A 16,915-nucleotide genomic window follows, 5' to 3' on the forward strand; every position below is an offset into this window, starting at 1 on the left:
CCAACGTGTCCTGGATCTTCCCCGGGGGTCTCCTCACCAGGGAGGCATCCAGGAGGCATCCTAACCAGATGTCCGAGCCACCTCAACTGGCTCCTCTCGATAAAGAGGAGCAGTGGCTCTAATCCGAGGCCCTCCCGGATGACCGAGCTTCTCACCCTCTCTAAGAGAGAGCCTAGACACCCTGCAGAGGAAGCCCATTTCTCTGCCGTCCTTTTGTTAGGAATCTGGGTGTGATGGTTGACCCTCTGTTTAAATTTGATAAGCACATCAGCACTGTCATCAAGGCCAGCTTCTTCCAGCTGAGGACTCTTGCAAAGATTAAATCTTATCTTCCTCAGGCTGATTTTGAAAGAGCAATCCACGCATTTATAACATCGCGTTTGGATTATTGTAATTCTTTATATATAGGGTTGGACCAGCGTTCTCTGCAGCGTCTACAGGGCGTCCAAAACGCTGCAGCCCGTCTGCTGACCAAAACAAAGAGGCGCGAATCCATCACCCCAGTCTTGTGCGCCCTTCATTGGCTCCCTGTCGGCTTTCGGGTGAAATTTAAGGTTTTATTGATTGTTTTTAAGTGTTTAAACTCCATGGGCCCATCTTATTTAAGTGAGCTGCTGCAGCCCTACACTCCACTCAGAGCATTGAGGTCAGCTGACCAGCTCCTGTTGGCTGTTCCCAAAGCCAGGCTAAAGACCAGAGGTGATAGAGCCTTCTCTGTGGCAGCACCCAGACTGTGGAACAGCCTCCCATTGTCTGTTAGATCCTCTAAGTCTTTAGGCCAGTTCAAATCTGGACTGAAAACACATCCCTTTTCCCTGGCCTTCCATAGCTGAAATGGAGTTCACCTTGGCTTGGTACTTTTATTGTTATTGTTACTGTTATTGTTATTTTATTGCTAATTTTATCTCATATTTTTTTTTTTTTTATCTGTGTTGAAAGTCATTCTTATTGATTTTATTGATGACTCTCGTGATGCAGTTGCTGTTGTGAAGCACTTTGGTCAGCTGAGGCTGTTTTAAATGTGCTATAGAAATAAACTTTGAATTTAGTTGAATTGAATTGATTTTCGGCCGCTTGTATCTGCGATCTCGTTTTTTCGGTCACTACCCACAGCTCGTGACCAGAGGGTAGGAAGGTAGATTGACCGGTAAATCGAGAGCTTCGCCTTCTGGCTCAGCTCCTTCTTCACCATGACAGGCCGATGCTGACGCTGCACTGATCCGCCTGTCCATCTCCTGTCCCTCACTCGTGAACAAGACCCTGAGATACTTGAAATCCTCCCCTTGGGGAAGGATCTCATTCCTAATCCGGAGAGGGCATTCCACTCTTTTCCGGCTGAAGACGGACGGTGCAGCCAGGACGTTGAGGGGGTCTGGTTTGGCCAGGCCCACCGATAGGGGGGTACAAACGGGTATTTTGTCCCGGGCCCAGGAATGGGGGGGGCCCATAACTGGGGCCCAATGAAGTTGCGATTAATTATTGCATGTTTCCTTCAAAATGTGTTGATTTGGGGAAGAAAAGTGCTTTATTTGCATTTAATAAATGACTTCTGGATTGTTTGCCTTCATTCCCCTTAAAAAAAGGGCCAATAACCCCCTATCACCCCTATTCCAAAGATGGTTTGGTCTTTAATTACGGAGAAGAAAAAAACGACATCATTTGACCATAAGCGGTCATTGCGCGTTAGTCGAAATGCACAAATCAGGAGCGCAGAAAAGAAAAGAAAGGCAAAAAAACCCGAAGAAGCCAAGAGCCTGAGGGGTTCTCTATACAAATATTACACAAAAGACTCAGATGATGTAGCAGCCAGGTACCAGTACAGGCAGCTGTGCAGCAGAGCCAGGTAAGACACGGCCAACTTTTCCCAGCCCCGTGAAGTAACACCAGGCACAGGCGGCGTGCCAATCATATTGGCACCAGAGCATTGAATCATTTCATAACCACAACGGCTTAATTACACTGTGTTTCATAGGCCTATATCTAATTGAATAGGAATGTGCGCATTAGTCTGCAAATATGTCCAAATGTTTCAGGCACGTACGCCAATCAGGCTGAATTGATTTGAGAATCATCCCCGGTCAGCTGAATGACAGCCAGTGTAACGCGGCTCTGGTTTAACCTTATTTTGTTTAAAATAAGCCAGTATAGACATGGCAACGTGTGAAATTGCCATTTAGATAGAGTTGAATGTAACGGATGGTTCATAAACGTGACGTTTTGGGGTAGCCTGTAACTTTCGTTTAGACTGATTTAACTTGACACTCGCCAGATGAATGGGCTCCGCCTTGTTCCCCGAACATTCTCAGAAAGTTCAGCGGACATACATGCGGGTCTGGCGATAAATAAAAGTACCCTTAACATGATTACCTTGGTCAAGTGAAAAATGGTTGAAGTGGAGTTTATGAGCTCTAAATTAATAAAATAGCGTGAGTTTTATTGTGGTAGGATTTTGAAAGCCATAACTCCAATCAGTCCATATCCATATCCAGGCAAAGTGGTAAATAATCCTTTTGGTTTATCCGCAGTAAATGGGCGTGTCACCCCCATCAGATGACGTGCTGTGTTTGGGAGCTGAGCCAGGGAAGTCTGTGTTTGTGGTTGGGACTCGGGAGTATGACAATTTTGGTAACATTCTAAATGGAGTGAGGAGGCATTTAAAAAAAATAAAATAAATCTGTGTTATATAGTCAAATGAAATGGTTTTCAAATTGTTATTTTTTAAATGGTTGATTTTGACCCCTGTTAATGTAGGCCTATATCACTTTTTAATGAAATATTTTTACCTTTATAGAAACTGTCGAAATTCAGAGAATTTTGTCCCGGGCCCAGCCAAACCTGTCAGCGGCCCTGGGTTTGGCGACCTCAGAATCGGGTATCTGCTTTTTGCTGATGATGTGGTTTTGTTAGTGTCATCGGGCCGTGATCTTCAGCTCTCACTGGAGCGGTTCGCAGCCGAGTGTGAAGCGGTTGGGATGCGAATCAGCACCTCCAAATCCGAGACCATGGTCCTCTAACCGTCTAGTTTTAGTTCCTAAACTTAACCAAGCAGTTTTTGTGCCTCAACCTAAAAAGGAAATTTTGTTTCCTAAACCTAATGTAATAGTGAGGAAAAGAATGAACAATAACAAGGGTTTGCAGCACATACTGTCAGTGACAGATTTTGTCAAAGTTTGAGACAATGTTCTGATTAATTAAAGGAGACCTTATGTAAATCTGAGCACCCCAGTCCCGTTTGTTTTAATGATGGAAGTCTGGCAGGGCGGTTAATAACACACATTTATTTCTGTTTTACTAATTTCTGTTTGCTCATGTAATTTGATTTTTTAGGAATTTTACATGAATTGACTTGAGTTTTAAAGGGTTTAGTCAACGCCTGAGGTCTAAACACTGGCTACCTTCATCAGTTCGTCTTTACTCAGTATATCTGAGGATGCTTTTTTCTATTTACAGAAATATGTCTATTCATAATTTACTCATTTGGGATCTTCAATTTTACTGGTTATGACTGCTCCAGTGGTACTTCTGATCCACCAAACAAAGTCAGGTAAGTTTAAAAAAGCACCAGGGAGATGAGCAGGGATGGGGAATGTATAATGAAGGTGTCACTTTGGGGCTCCAAGTTTCCTAAAGTTCTGTGCCTGTTGAAACTTATTTTGGTGGAGAGTTTAATGAGTTCCATGGAGAATGAAGCAGCCTGATAAAAGGTGTTCAAGCTATTTACTCCCTGGATTTTGGAGGTGACCATACACAAAGCACATTTGATACGCCAGCAGAGATCATACTAATATTATTATTTTCTGAATTCATGCAGTATATTTTGATGATGTGGTCTCCCTGTATTTAATTTTAAATTTTTTTTTTTATTGTGCTGTTAGCTTAGATACCTGATGGATGGTAATTTTAATGCAACATATATTACTTTTGATGGGCATGTGGAGTTGCAAAAATTCAGGTATCTTTATTTTGTGATCATGCTGACAGTGTATATCTTAATAATCTTCTGTAATTTCACCATCTTCTGTCTTATCTGGACACACAAAAACCTCCATGAGCCCATGTACATTTTTATTGCAGCTTTGCTTCTGAACTCTGTTGTTTTCAGCACTAATATCTACCCAAAACTGCTTACTGACTTTTTAACTGATAAACAGATCATATCATGGTCAGCTTGTCTCTTGCAGTTTTTTCTGTTTTACTCTTTAGGTGCTTCAGAGTTCTTGCTGTTGGCAGCCATGGCCTATGACAGGTATGTTTCTATATGTAAACCTCTGCAATATTCAACTATTATGAACAAAACCACTGTGAATATTTGTCTTGGTTTAGCGTGGCTCTTGCCTGCTTGTCAGATTGCAGCACAAGCAATTATGAGTGCTAATATGAAACTCTGTAAATCAAATCTGAATGGAGTTTTATGTAACAATGCCATTTACGGTCTGCACTGTGAGAGTTCTAATGTACGGTCTGTATTTGGTGGTGTTATTTTGATTACGTCTGCACTTTTCCCTCTGCTGTTTATATTCTTTACTTACTCCAGAATACTTGTAATATCCTATCGAAGCTGTAAAGAAGTCAGAAAGAAAGCTGCGCAGACATGTTTGCCCCACCTGCTGGTTTTAATCAGTTTTACATGTTTGTGTGGATTTGATGTCATTATAGTCAGACTGGGATCCAACCTTTCAAAAGTTGTGCGCTTAATAATGACTGGACAGATCATTCTGTATCATCCTCTCTTCAATCCAATTATCTATGGACTGAAAATGAAGGAAATTTCAAAACACTTGAAAAGGTTGTTCTGTCAAACTAAAGTATTCTAATGTACTGAAGGTGATGCAGGAATGTAAATGTTTTTTTGTCTGTATAGATTTATTTTGCAATAACGCAAATATTTTAATAAGTTAGTCCTTGATTGTGTTTGATGATAAAATAAATTAAAAATTGCAAAAATATCCTTTTGTGAATAACTGCTGCAGCCTAGTAAGACAGAACATACCTTGTTAATTATTATCATACATACATGTGCGTATCGTCCTGTTTAACCCACTAAATTACATGGACAAGGGTAAATAAAAACAAGTGTGAGCTGATCCAGAGATTGTCAGTTTGAAGCGCACAGAGCGCCATCAGAGTGGTTGAAAGTTGGAGCTTTCAAAGACTTGTTTGTCTTTGTTTCTTCTTAAACCTGAGAACTAGTTAAAGCAGTGTTTCCAGGTCCTTCTGGTAACTATCTTTTATAAATTTCCTCTTAGCTTTCCCTCACAGCTTGGTTTAATATCCAAAAGAATTGGATTATGTTTAGGTTTTAAAGATCTACATGGTTAGGGTTAGGATAGCATTATGGCATATATAATCTGATCAATCATACATCATATGACATCGTCTTTTTTAATGCACAGGGTGCTTTCCTTTCAATGAACATTAATTTAAGGAGTTCAAAGGACATTTTAATATGTCTTCATTCTAAGGTTGCTATTCATCCATTCATTTTCCATACCCGCTTAAAGGGGAAGTTCCGTTTTTTTAAACCCGGACCTTATCTGTGTGTGACGAAACCCTCGTCACTACACACAGGTGATACATGGTAAAGCACCCTCAGTCTTTCATACATGGATCATATTTGCATTGTTCCCCACTGGTTTGGTGGTGAGTGCACGCACCACATTGGACTAATGCTCAAACATCATATCGCCAACAGAAGCACAAAAAACCCCCACACTAATCACATTTGTTTTCTCAAGGTTTCTTTATTTTGGGGCTTGGGGCTATATAAGGCTCAGGCCGACCAGACACTCGGATGGAGAGTGTGAGGGCTGAAGTAAGGGCTTGCTTTGTGTCCACATAACTGGCTTCTTTATAAGATGTCTCTCCCTGTAAATAAACCGCACAGTTGAAGCACTACCTGCAACTCCAGCCATTTTGTATTTGCATCCCACGTCTTTGTGACATTTGGTGGCAGTGGTGGGATGGCCAGTCGCAGAACTGAGCGTGTTTTCAAGAAGCGAACCGGCTTGCGCTCTCAGAAGCTACAGATTGAGAAAAAGGTAGAGGATGACTGGGAGACAGCAGCTTCTTCTGGGGATGAAGACCAGAGGTATGAGGCACAAAGAGCAAAGCCCAGAGTGTACCACCAGCCGCCGCCTGGACCGCCGCCTGGGCCACCAGCTGGGCCACCAGCTGGGCCTCCAGAGGAGGGGCTCTTGGAGATGATACACCTCTTCAGGGGCTTCCTGGTAGCGCAGCAGAGAAGAGATGATATTCTCCAGGGCGAGCTGCGGGGTCTGCGTGTTTCCCTGGAGGCCTCAGCATCCCAGCAGCCCAGCAGGCAGCCATCACCAGCTGTGCAGTCCATCACAGACGGGAGTGTTCGGATGGAGCTCCCAACGCCAGCACCCCGTAGGGGCCCACCTGGAGGGACTGGGCAGGGTGAGCTGATGACGCCTTTACCTAACAGACTATATAGTTCTCCTGGTGGTCAACCAACAGTACAGAGGAAGGAGCCTAAAATGCCAATGTATCAACAAGGGGAGGACATTGGAAATTATCTCCTTCGCTTTGAACGCATGGCAAAGACTTGGCAGTGGCCACAGGAGTGGCCCTGTCGACTGATTCCCCCACTGACTGGAAAAGCGCTGGAAGCCTACACCGCCATCGACGAAGATCGATCCAACTGTTATGAGGACCTGAGGGAGGCGCTGTTGGCCAAGTTTGATATCTCGGCTGAGACGTATCGCCAACGGTTCCGGGCCCCTTTGACGCCAGCTGGTGAGACACCGACGGAGACGTATCATCGTCTTAAGGGCCTTTATCGTCACTGGATGAGGCCGGAGCAGAGGAGTAAAGACGAGATCGGGGAGATGTTCGTCTTGGAGCAGCTGCTGCAGGTGTTTCCGGGGGACATCAGAACCTGGGTAAGAGAACATGAACCCCAGGACGGGCTGACGGCTGCAAAGTTAGCCACACAGTTCCTGAATGCCAGGAGAGGGGCCCCATCACCAGGGACTATCATCGCGCCCGGGAGGCTCCTCCAAAGAACTTTGAAGGTAATCGGGGGGAGCAGGATAAGGGCCACACAGCTCAGCCATGGACTAAGACTTTGGCGTGTTATCACTGTCAGCAGCAGGGGCACAAGGCCTCTGTTTGCCCCCTAAAGAGACCAAAATTGTCTGGTTTGTGTTATGTGCCTAGAGAGGAGCGGGGGGACAGCCAAGAAAGTGGGGGGAAATCTAGAACTGTGCCAGTTAAGGTTAATGGGAGAGCTTTGACTGCATTGCTAGACTCTGGTAGCTCCATGTCGTTTATCAGGAAACAATGTGTGCCATGTGTTGTTGATTACAGCCAACAAACCAATGTCCTGTGTGTGCATGGTGACTGCAAACCAGAGCCACAGGTTGAACTCACTGTGGAGGTGGATGGACAGAAATACCTGATGAAAGTGGGTGTGTTGGAAAATTTACCTGTGGAGATGATCTTGGGGTGGGATTTCCCTGTGTTGTATGATCTCCTCACTGATAGTAACAGTTCCTGCAATGCTGCTGAACTGGTGTTAGAGCCCAAAATGAATGTCTCCTGTTTTGTCATGACACGGTCTCAGGCTAAAACCCAAGCTCAGCCCGGACTGCAGCCTCTACCAGACTTGTGTGGTAGTCTGTGTGAGGCAGGGCCCAATGGGCCCAGGAAGTCACGCCGACAGCGGCGGTTGGAGAAACGTGTTGGTGCTCCTGAATCTGTTAAAACCCCAGACAATGATCTCTCTGTTCAAAGGGAGATACCAGAAAATATCAAAATGTTACAACAGACTGACCCTTTGTTAAAGTCTCTGTTTGACAAGGTTGCAAACTCTACGGATAACATGGTTAAAACTGGGGGTTCAGTTTATGTTCTGCATAATGATGTTCTGTACCAGAGGAGTGAGCCAGATAACATGCGGTTAGTGGTGCCAGGAAGTTGTAGATCTCTGGTGTTACACCTGGCACACACCATTCCATGGGCGGGACATTTGGGGCACCATAAGACATATCTCAGGGTGGCATCACGTTTTTTTTGGCCTTCAATGTATTCTGATGTACAGGCATATTGCAAATCATGTCCAGAGTGTCAGAAAACCAGTGCTACCCATAAAGCAGACAGAGCACCGCTGCAGTCTATGCCTGTGATCAACACCCCATTCAGACGCATTGCCATGGACATTGTTGGAGCCTTAGAAAAAAGCTCAGCAGGATATCAGTACATCCTCGTTGTCTGTGATTATGCTACTCGGTTCCCAGAAGCTTTTCCTCTGCGGTCAATAACCACTCCAAAACTGATCAGTGCTCTTGTCCAGCTCTTCTCTAGAGTAGGTATCCCAGAGGAGATTTTGACTGACCAAGGGACCAACTTTACATCTCGCCTGATGGGTCAGCTGCATCGAGAGTTGGGCATTACAGGGATCAAGACATCACCCTATCACCCAGAGACAGATGGGCTGGTGGAGAGGTTTAACCAGACCCTCAAAAGGATGCTGAGAAAATTTGTCTCTGACACAGGAAAAGACTGGGATAAATGGTTACCTTTTCTCCTTTTTGCCTACAGAGAAGTGCCACAGGCCTCCACTGGGTTTTCTCCTTTCGAGCTCCTGTATGGGTGGCCTGTCCAGGGGCCCCTTGACCTGCTGAGAAAGAACTGGGAGGAAAAAGAGCCAGCCAAGATGGAGCAGGGCCAGGGGGTGTTGCAATATGTCCTCCAGATGAGGGACCGATTGGAGCAGTACAGAGAGAAGGCCAGAGTGAACCTCTTGGATGCACAGAGATCACAGAAAAGGTGGTATGACCAACAGGCCCGCCAACGTGAGTTTAAACCAGGCCAGAAGGTCCTGTTGCTCCTGCCCTCGTCGACCAGCAAACTGCTGGCCAAGTGGCAGGGGCCATTTGAAGTCATTAGGCGGATGGGGCCCACAACCTATGAAGTCCTGCACCCTGAGAAGGGGAAACGGAAGCAGACCTACCACGTGAACCTCTTGAAAGCCTGGGAGGAAAGGGGAAGCCTCCCATCCATGACCTCTCTGCTAGCGTGTCATGTGCAGGAGGAGGATGACACCGAAGGCGTGGTGGAAGACTGGAAGCAACCGGCCAGAGTAGACCTCTCTCATCTGGATGATAAGAGGTCAGTTGAACTCCAAGTTTTGTTTGACTCTTTTCCCCCGCTGTTCTCACAGAAACCGGGCTGTACGGGAGTGTTGCAGCATGTCATCCGAGTCAAGCCAGAGAACAGGCCAATACGTCAGGTGTGCTACAGAGTCCCAGAGCGCTTGGTGCAGCCACTGAAAGAGGAGGTGCGGCAGATGATGGAGCTGGGAGTCATCGAACCCTCAGCAAGTGAGTGGAGCAGCCCCATAGTCATCGTGCCCAAAAAGGATGGGTCTCTTCGTGTGTGCATTGACTTTAGAAAGCTGAATGCTATCTCTTTTTTTTATGCTTATCCAATGCCACGAATGGAAGACCTGTTGGAAAGGATTGGTAAGGCAGCTTACATCACGACCCTTGACCTCTGTAAGGGGTATTGGCAAGTTCCCCTAGAGGAGCAGTCCCGCCCCCTTACTGCTTTCAGGACCCCTTTTGGACTGTCCCAGTTCACCGTGATGCCTTTTGGTTTACACGGGGCGCCAGTGACGTTCCAAAGGCTGATGGACCAGGTGCTCCAGGGCTGTGAGGACTGTAGCGCTGCCTACTTGGATGATGTGGTGGTGTTCAGCCAGACGTGGGAAGAACATCTGGAACACCTCCGTCGAGTACTTGGAGCGATCAGTACAGCTGGGCTCACCCTTAACCTGCAGAAGTGTGAGTGGGCGAAACATGAAACGGCATACCTGGGGTACCAGCTGGGAAAAGGTGAGATCTGCCCTCAAGTTGATAAAATTGCAGCCATCTTAAGCAGTCCCCGACCTCGTACCAAAACTCAGGTCCGGTCCTTCCTTGGCTTGGTGGGCTGGTACAGGCGGTTCATCCCTCACTTTTCCACTCTGGCAGTCCCTTTAACCAACCTCACCTGCAAATTGGCCCATAACCCTGTGCAATGGAGTGAGGAGTGTGAAATGGCTTTCCAAGGCCTGAAGGAGAAATTATGCTCTTCCCCTGTGTTGCAGAGTCCTGACTTTGACTGCCGTTTCCTGGTGCAGGTGGATACGTCAGCGGTGGGCCTGGGGGCAGTACTGGCTCAGGGAGAGCCGGGAGAAAAACGTCCTGTACTGTACCTCAGCAGGAAGTTGCTACCTCGTGAAACCCGGTACTCCACCATTGAAAAAGAGTGCCTGTCAATCAAGTGGGCGTTGGATGGCCTCAGGTATTACTTGCTGGGACGGGAGTTTGACCTTCAGATAGATCACAGGGTCCTGACCTGGATACAAACCATGAAGGACAGGAACGCTAGAGTCACCAGGTGGTACCTGGAGCTGCAGCCATTCAAGTTCTGTTTTCGGCATAAGGCAGGCAAGGAGAATGTTACAGCGGACTATTTGTCACGGCTGCCAAACACTGCCGCTGCAGGAGAGGAGGGCGGTAATGTGACGAAACCCTCGTCACTACACACAGGTGATACATGGTAAAGCACCTTCAGTCTTTCATACATGGATCATATTTGCATTGTTCCCCACTGGTTTGGATGTGAGTGCACGCACCACATTGGACTAATGCTCAAACATCATATCTCCAACAGAAGCACAAAAAAACCCCCACACTAATCACATTTGTTTTCTCAAGGTTTCTTTATTTTAGGATAGTTACCTGTACTGCTGCTGCCATCCTCCTGCTCCTCTGTGCCTGCCTGGGAGAGCAAACAGAGCAGCAGAAGCAGCTGACTTTTATAATAGGGTCGGCTGCGGACTATACCATCTCCCCTCTAAGTGGAGGGGGAGAGTTCAGGGTCTGGTCATATTTTCGGTTGTAATTGCTCAAATGGAGCGTGATTTATTATGGTGATGGTTTGTATATGTTATGTAATGTTAATGGGGTTATTGCAGAGCCTGTGTGTGAAATGTGGTGGCCAGAAGTATTGTTTTCTCTGTTAATTGGCTTGATTGGTCTTGGGGCGGGGCTTGGGGCTATATAAGGCTCAGGCCGACCAGACACTCGGGTGGAGAGTGTGAGGGCTGAAGTAAGGGCTTGCTTTGTGTCCACATAACTGGCTTCTTTATAAGATGTCTCTCCCTGTAAATAAACCGCACAGTTGAAGCACTACCTGCGACTCCAGCCATTTTGTATTTGCATCCCACGTCTTTGTGACACTGTGGCATAAAATACGTCCATCTACTCACCGATAACAGTTTGGTGAAAGTCGGCATCCTTCGGACGTCATTTAGATTTCTCGAGATCCGCGTATATCCATACGGGAGAGAACAGGGCAGAGACAATACAGTCTCTAAATAAGGCATTATCTGTCTTTATTTCACCAATACTTTAAGCCTAAAGAATGAATGAACACGTACTATTGCACTGTTAGTTCAGAGCTGCTGTGTTGTTGTTTTTGTGGGCTATACTTTTACCAAACTGTTATCGGTGAGTAGATGAACGTATTTTATGCCAGAAATAAGGTCCAGGTTTAAAAAAACAAACATCCCCTTTAATGCTGTTCAGGGTTGTGGGGAGCTGGGGCCTCATGTACAAAGACTTACGTGGATTTCCTACTGAAACATGGCGTACGCTCAAACTCAAATGCCCTCCAATGTACAAAAATATCCGGATGTATGAATCTGTGCGCACGTATCAATCAAAGCACATTTCGTTTGTACATCCCAGTCAACGCGGAATTGAGCGCACATGTTGGAGCACCCGACTCCACCCTGTCCATGTCCCTATTTTAGTATGCAAATCATATTTAAATGATTTGGCACCATATATATGAATAAAATCTAAATAAATTTAGTTCCAGCAGCATAGCAAGCCAACCTGTGCAGAAAAATGTGTAAAAATTACAAAAAAAACCTGCTCATTAGAAAATCTGAAGATGCAAAGAGAGACACAAAGGCTACATTTACACTGCAAGTCTTGATGCCCAGATCTGATTTTTTGCCTAAATCTGATTTTTTTTTTTTTAACGTGTGGCTACACATACTTTAATTATGTGACTCATATCTGATTCACGCGATTACACCTGCCTATCACCTGAAACATTGCGCATGCCTACTTAAGTGTTTACCAAACTCTACTGCTGAGGCAAATGGACGACGTTGACATAGGTGTGATGCTAGTGTTGCGGTACATGAGAAGTTCGCTCAACATTGGCAGGATTTTAAGGCAGAGAAGGAGGAAAAGGGCCATTATTGCATCCTGTGCACATGCTGCAATTATTGCCTCCTCAGCTGTTCAGAGGAGTGTCTGGGTGCGAGACCGATCCCAGGACTGGTGGGAGAATGTTGTGGCGGGCTTTGATGAAGAGCAGTGGGTCAGCAATTTTAGAATGAGCCGACAAACTTTTGATATGCTGTGCGAGAGTTTGTCCCCATTCTTCTCCTACCAAGACACCACATTTCGTCGGGCAATTCCACTGAAAATGCATGTCGGTGTCGCTCTTTGGTGGCTCGCAACAGGTGCAGGCTATCGCACATTGGCTCACCTATTTGGCATTAACAACGCATCAGTGTGACTGATTGTAAACAACTTCTGCCAAGTCGTGCGAGACGAGCTGTGGCATCGGTACATACAGCTTCCACGAGCTGATGAGCTACAGACCGTCCTCTGAGGTTGACGTGTGGAACGCAATGTGTAAGAATATCTGATCTGCCTGTTTACACGGCGGTCGCATTGTCCTATATCCGATTCATATCTGATAAATTTCCACATATGAAGGAGGCCTGTATCCGATCTCAAAATATCCGAATGCATGCGTCCTTGTCCTATTTACATGATCAAAAAACATATCCGATCTGTGTCACATGAGAGCAAAAAATCGGAATTGGGTAACATTTAACTGACAGTGTAAATGTAGCCAAAGACTGCGTTCAAACTGCATGTCAAATGTGGCCCAGATCTGACTGTATCAGTTCCGATTTTTTCATGACAGTGTGAACAGCACTAGTCACATGTGATTTGATTCTTTCAATTCCAATTTGGGCCACTTCAGTATGTGGTAATAAATCGGCTACATATCTGATATTTTTCAAAGTGAACTCAGTCTGAACGGTCAGGTGGCATTTCATCCGACTTTTACGTTGACGTGAGACAGACGTCACGATTCTGTGCCAGAGGGGGCGGGGCTAGATCACATGTAAACAACGGACCAAATAAGCACTTGGTCATAATTTTGTCGGCTCAGATTGCACAAAAACTTCAGAATTGATACACACATGCGGAAATGTGTAGCATCCGTATTTGCTTCCATAAACGCAGCGTGCTGCGTGTGATGTCACGTCTTCTGCGCATGCGGGTCACTTCAGGGCCGCAAACTGTTCACACTGGAGTCTGATGGCTGTCACACTGAATTCATAATGTGAACAATAATGCAACCTGCAGCTGGCTGCCACCTGTTTGGCGTCATTCTAGATTCTACTCACACATTTATGATACTCTCACACGGTGATTCAGTTTCGCCTAAAATGCTTCATAGAAACAAAAATGGAAATAAAAACATGAACAACAACAAAAAAAACAACAGTAACAGCTTACTGTGCCTGGAGTGCCATGGTTTTACTTCCATGTCCAAAATGTTGTTTTGCATTTTCAATAATGCAATATGTTTTGAACATTAACACATCATATGTATATTATGTTTTATTTATGAAAATTGAGAAGCTTTCATGAGCTGGTTCTGTGCTGTGATTATGTATATGTTGAATCATATTTTGTTCATATTTCTCATTATTTGTAACCCTAACCCTCTTAACAGCCTCTTTAATTATTTAGTTGTTTATCTAGAGTCTCAAATAAACAAAGACCCCACAAAAATATACATTTGCAGTTGTGTGCATGATTTAAACTGACTTAGTTTCACGTTTAATTTGTTTTTCTTGCTGTGGTTCGTATAATGATTCGGAAAGATTGCGTAATGCTGCACCGACAGTAAACAGTGTGGCAGGCCTCCAGAGATGAGACATCCATGGAGGGAGTAACAAGATAATAAAACAAAAACTTTCCACACACAAACTATTCAGTTAGTATTGCAGAAGATAACAGACTAAGTGTCGTCCAAAGGCAGGTAATGAAAAGGACAGTCAGTGATGGATGAATAGTGGTCTAACTGCATAGCTTGAATAATACAGTGAATTTGTTTTATAAATTAACTTTAAAGCTTTTTTCTTAATGTTTATGGATAAGTTAAATGTTACCGACATAACTCTAAGTGGGTTTGTAGAAATTACCAAATACAGATATTTATTTTTTTGCATTATGTTTATATTATATTCTTTAATAATGTCTGGTAATTTGACAATTGTGTACCTGATCTGGCATCACAAAAACCTCCATGAGCCTATGTACATCTTCATTGCAGCTTTGTCATTTAACTGTTGTCTTTACAGCACCACTCTTTATCCAAAGCTTATCATTGATTCTTTAACCGAACAACAGATCATTCCATATTCTGCCTGCCTCCTCCAGTTTTTCATGTTTTATTTTGTCGGTGGTTCAGAATTCTTACTGTTGGCAGCCATGGCCTATGATAGATATGTGTCAATATGTCAACCTCTGAGATATCCAACTATTATGAGTAAAACCACTGTGAGTATTCTCCTGGTTATGTCGTGGTTCTTATCTGCTTGTCATTTTGCAGTACAGGTAATACTGAGTGCTAAAGCCAGATTATGTAGCCTCAATTTAAAAGGAATATTTTGTAACAATTCAATTTACTCACTTCAGTGTGTAACATCAAGAGCACTGACTTTATTTGGAGTTGTTGCTTTAATGGATACGGTAATAATTCCTATGCTCTTCACAATTTTTACATATACGAGGATATTTATATTATCTCACCGAGGTGGTAAAGAATTCAGGAAAAAGGCTACTGAGACCTGTTTACCTCATCTCATCGTTTTATTCATGATCTCCTGTTTTACATTTTATGATGTTATTATAGCTCGTGTGGAATCAAATTTTCCAAAACTGGCACGGATAGTAATGACATTACAGATAATTCTGTATCATCCTGTGTTTAATCCAATCATATATGGGTTGAAAATGAAAGAAATAACCAAACATTTAAAAAGTCTGTTCAGTCGAAAAAAGATGTAATTCTTTTTCTGGAATCAGTTTTGTTTTCAATCATTTTTACTGAATCTTACTTGAGTGTCCAAAGGGAAAATTCATCTTTTGTGAAATCAATTTGAGGAATATATCTTATTTCAATGCAGATTAATATATTCAAATCTTTCAGAGATTTCTCCTTTCATTCTAGTATAGTATTTTACTATGAATGTTTATTATCTGTTGTGCAAGAATATGGTAAATGTTCACAATTTCAATTAATTTTAAACTGTACAAAGCTGTTTGAAATGTGAAATGAGCACAGCTCTTTCTTGTGGAATTGAACGACACTCTTCACAACAGTGTACGTGTTATGTCTGCATACAATCCCACTCTAACAGAAGCCACCACACTTTATGATAATACATTCAACTACATTAGGACATTACAAATGTGTGTTGTTACAGTTATATGTAAAACAAATGTGGTGTTCAGAAAAGAGAGCAATGAAGGAGTTGTTGATGCCTACCAGCGAAATCTAAAGGTTGTAATAGATGACTTCTAACAGTAAAAAGCCAGTGGAGAACACATGTAAAGTAAATTTAACTTTGAAATCGGCCTTGGCACTGTCAGCTGCACATTCACCTTCACTCACCTGTGTCATGCACTGTCATAAAGAATGATTTAATCTGAGATGATGCTCCCACAACATGATTTATCACAGCTGCTGCTCTGCTCATTTTTATGCTGTTTTGCACCCACTGCTGAAGTTATCTTAGCCCATGTTAGTGTTATGTTGCCTATGTTTTGTTACTCAATGTGCACACGAGTTAAGTTTTTAAAAAGTCATTAATTCAACTGAGGTAGATAAATGTAAACTGAGTAAGCTCTTCAGGTTTTGTTGATTAGGACTCAAAATTAGAAATTACATGATAAGATCAGTATTATGATTGTGACTTCTGAGGGCAAAGTTCTATTTAAAGTCATGGCTGCAATGCACACTGTTAAACTTTTCAAATAAAGTAGGTTATGCACTAAAACAAATTTTTTTTATTTCATTTTGAGCTTGTAACAAAATATATAGATACAGAGAGGTCCATGCAACTTTCCTTTTACCAGTATACGTGCAAATAAATCAATAAATTTGTGGATGAGAGAAAATGTTCAAGACTTTCAGCTGCTTCTGACTTTCTCTGTTGGAGATCAGTGTACATGTAGTCGTGTTCACTGTGCAGACATTGACTTTAAGTCACTCTAATGATGATTTTGTAGGATGATGATGCTGTTATAAAATCAGAAATTTATTAGGGCAGAGTAAAGGCTGATTTATGGTCGCCTAAGGAGAGCCCTCTCCATCAACGGAGACCCTCCCGGAGACGCTTTCTGTCGCTTGCGTGTGTTGACCAAAATTCCTAACTATCCGTCGAGGAGACGGAGACCACAAGGGTTGTGATTGGTCGGCCAACAACATAATTTCCGGAATTACTTTTCCGGTTTAGCGCCTTCCTCTCAGAACAACAACACCGCCATTTTTGAAAGAGTTTACTGTGTGGCCGGTTAACATTTGGTCAAAATTATTTGCATTTCAAAGTCAATAAGCTCCAATTCCAACACAGTCTTTCTCTCTCGCTCGCCATCGTTCACTGTGAGGAGTGGAACGGAGCCGGAAGGTGAACAATCAATCAACGACTTTCACGATAGACGTTGCGAGATTAGGTCGTCTAACGTAGCGACGCCTACTGATCGGGAGCTGAATTGCCTTGCGTATCCGACAG

General features: G+C 43.7%; 2 protein-coding genes across 2 annotated transcripts; both read left to right on the forward strand.

Moving 5' to 3' along the window:
• The first annotated feature begins 3,887 nt into the window (after positions 1–3,887).
• Positions 3,888–4,814, forward strand: LOC142396004 (olfactory receptor 11A1-like). Its single transcript, XM_075478551.1, has one exon. It carries the CDS (start codon positions 3,888–3,890, stop codon positions 4,812–4,814), a length of 927 nt encoding a protein of 308 aa, XP_075334666.1.
• A 9,453-nt stretch (positions 4,815–14,267) lies between these two features.
• LOC142396216 (olfactory receptor 4D5-like) lies at positions 14,268–15,188 on the forward strand. Its single transcript, XM_075478768.1, has one exon. It carries the CDS (start codon positions 14,268–14,270, stop codon positions 15,186–15,188), a length of 921 nt encoding a protein of 306 aa, XP_075334883.1.
• Positions 15,189–16,915: the final 1,727 nt, after the last annotated feature.

Source organism: Odontesthes bonariensis, chromosome 12, assembly GCF_027942865.1.
Source record: "Odontesthes bonariensis isolate fOdoBon6 chromosome 12, fOdoBon6.hap1, whole genome shotgun sequence".
Taxonomy (NCBI): domain Eukaryota; kingdom Metazoa; phylum Chordata; class Actinopteri; order Atheriniformes; family Atherinopsidae; genus Odontesthes; species Odontesthes bonariensis.

What these genes read in the sequence shown, in the direction of transcription:
- LOC142396004 (XM_075478551.1), top strand. Translation starts at nt 3,888, where the DNA reads ATGGATGGTAATTTTAATGCAACATATATTACTTTTGATGGGCATGTG.
- LOC142396216 (XM_075478768.1), top strand. Translation starts at nt 14,268, where the DNA reads ATGGATAAGTTAAATGTTACCGACATAACTCTAAGTGGGTTTGTAGAA.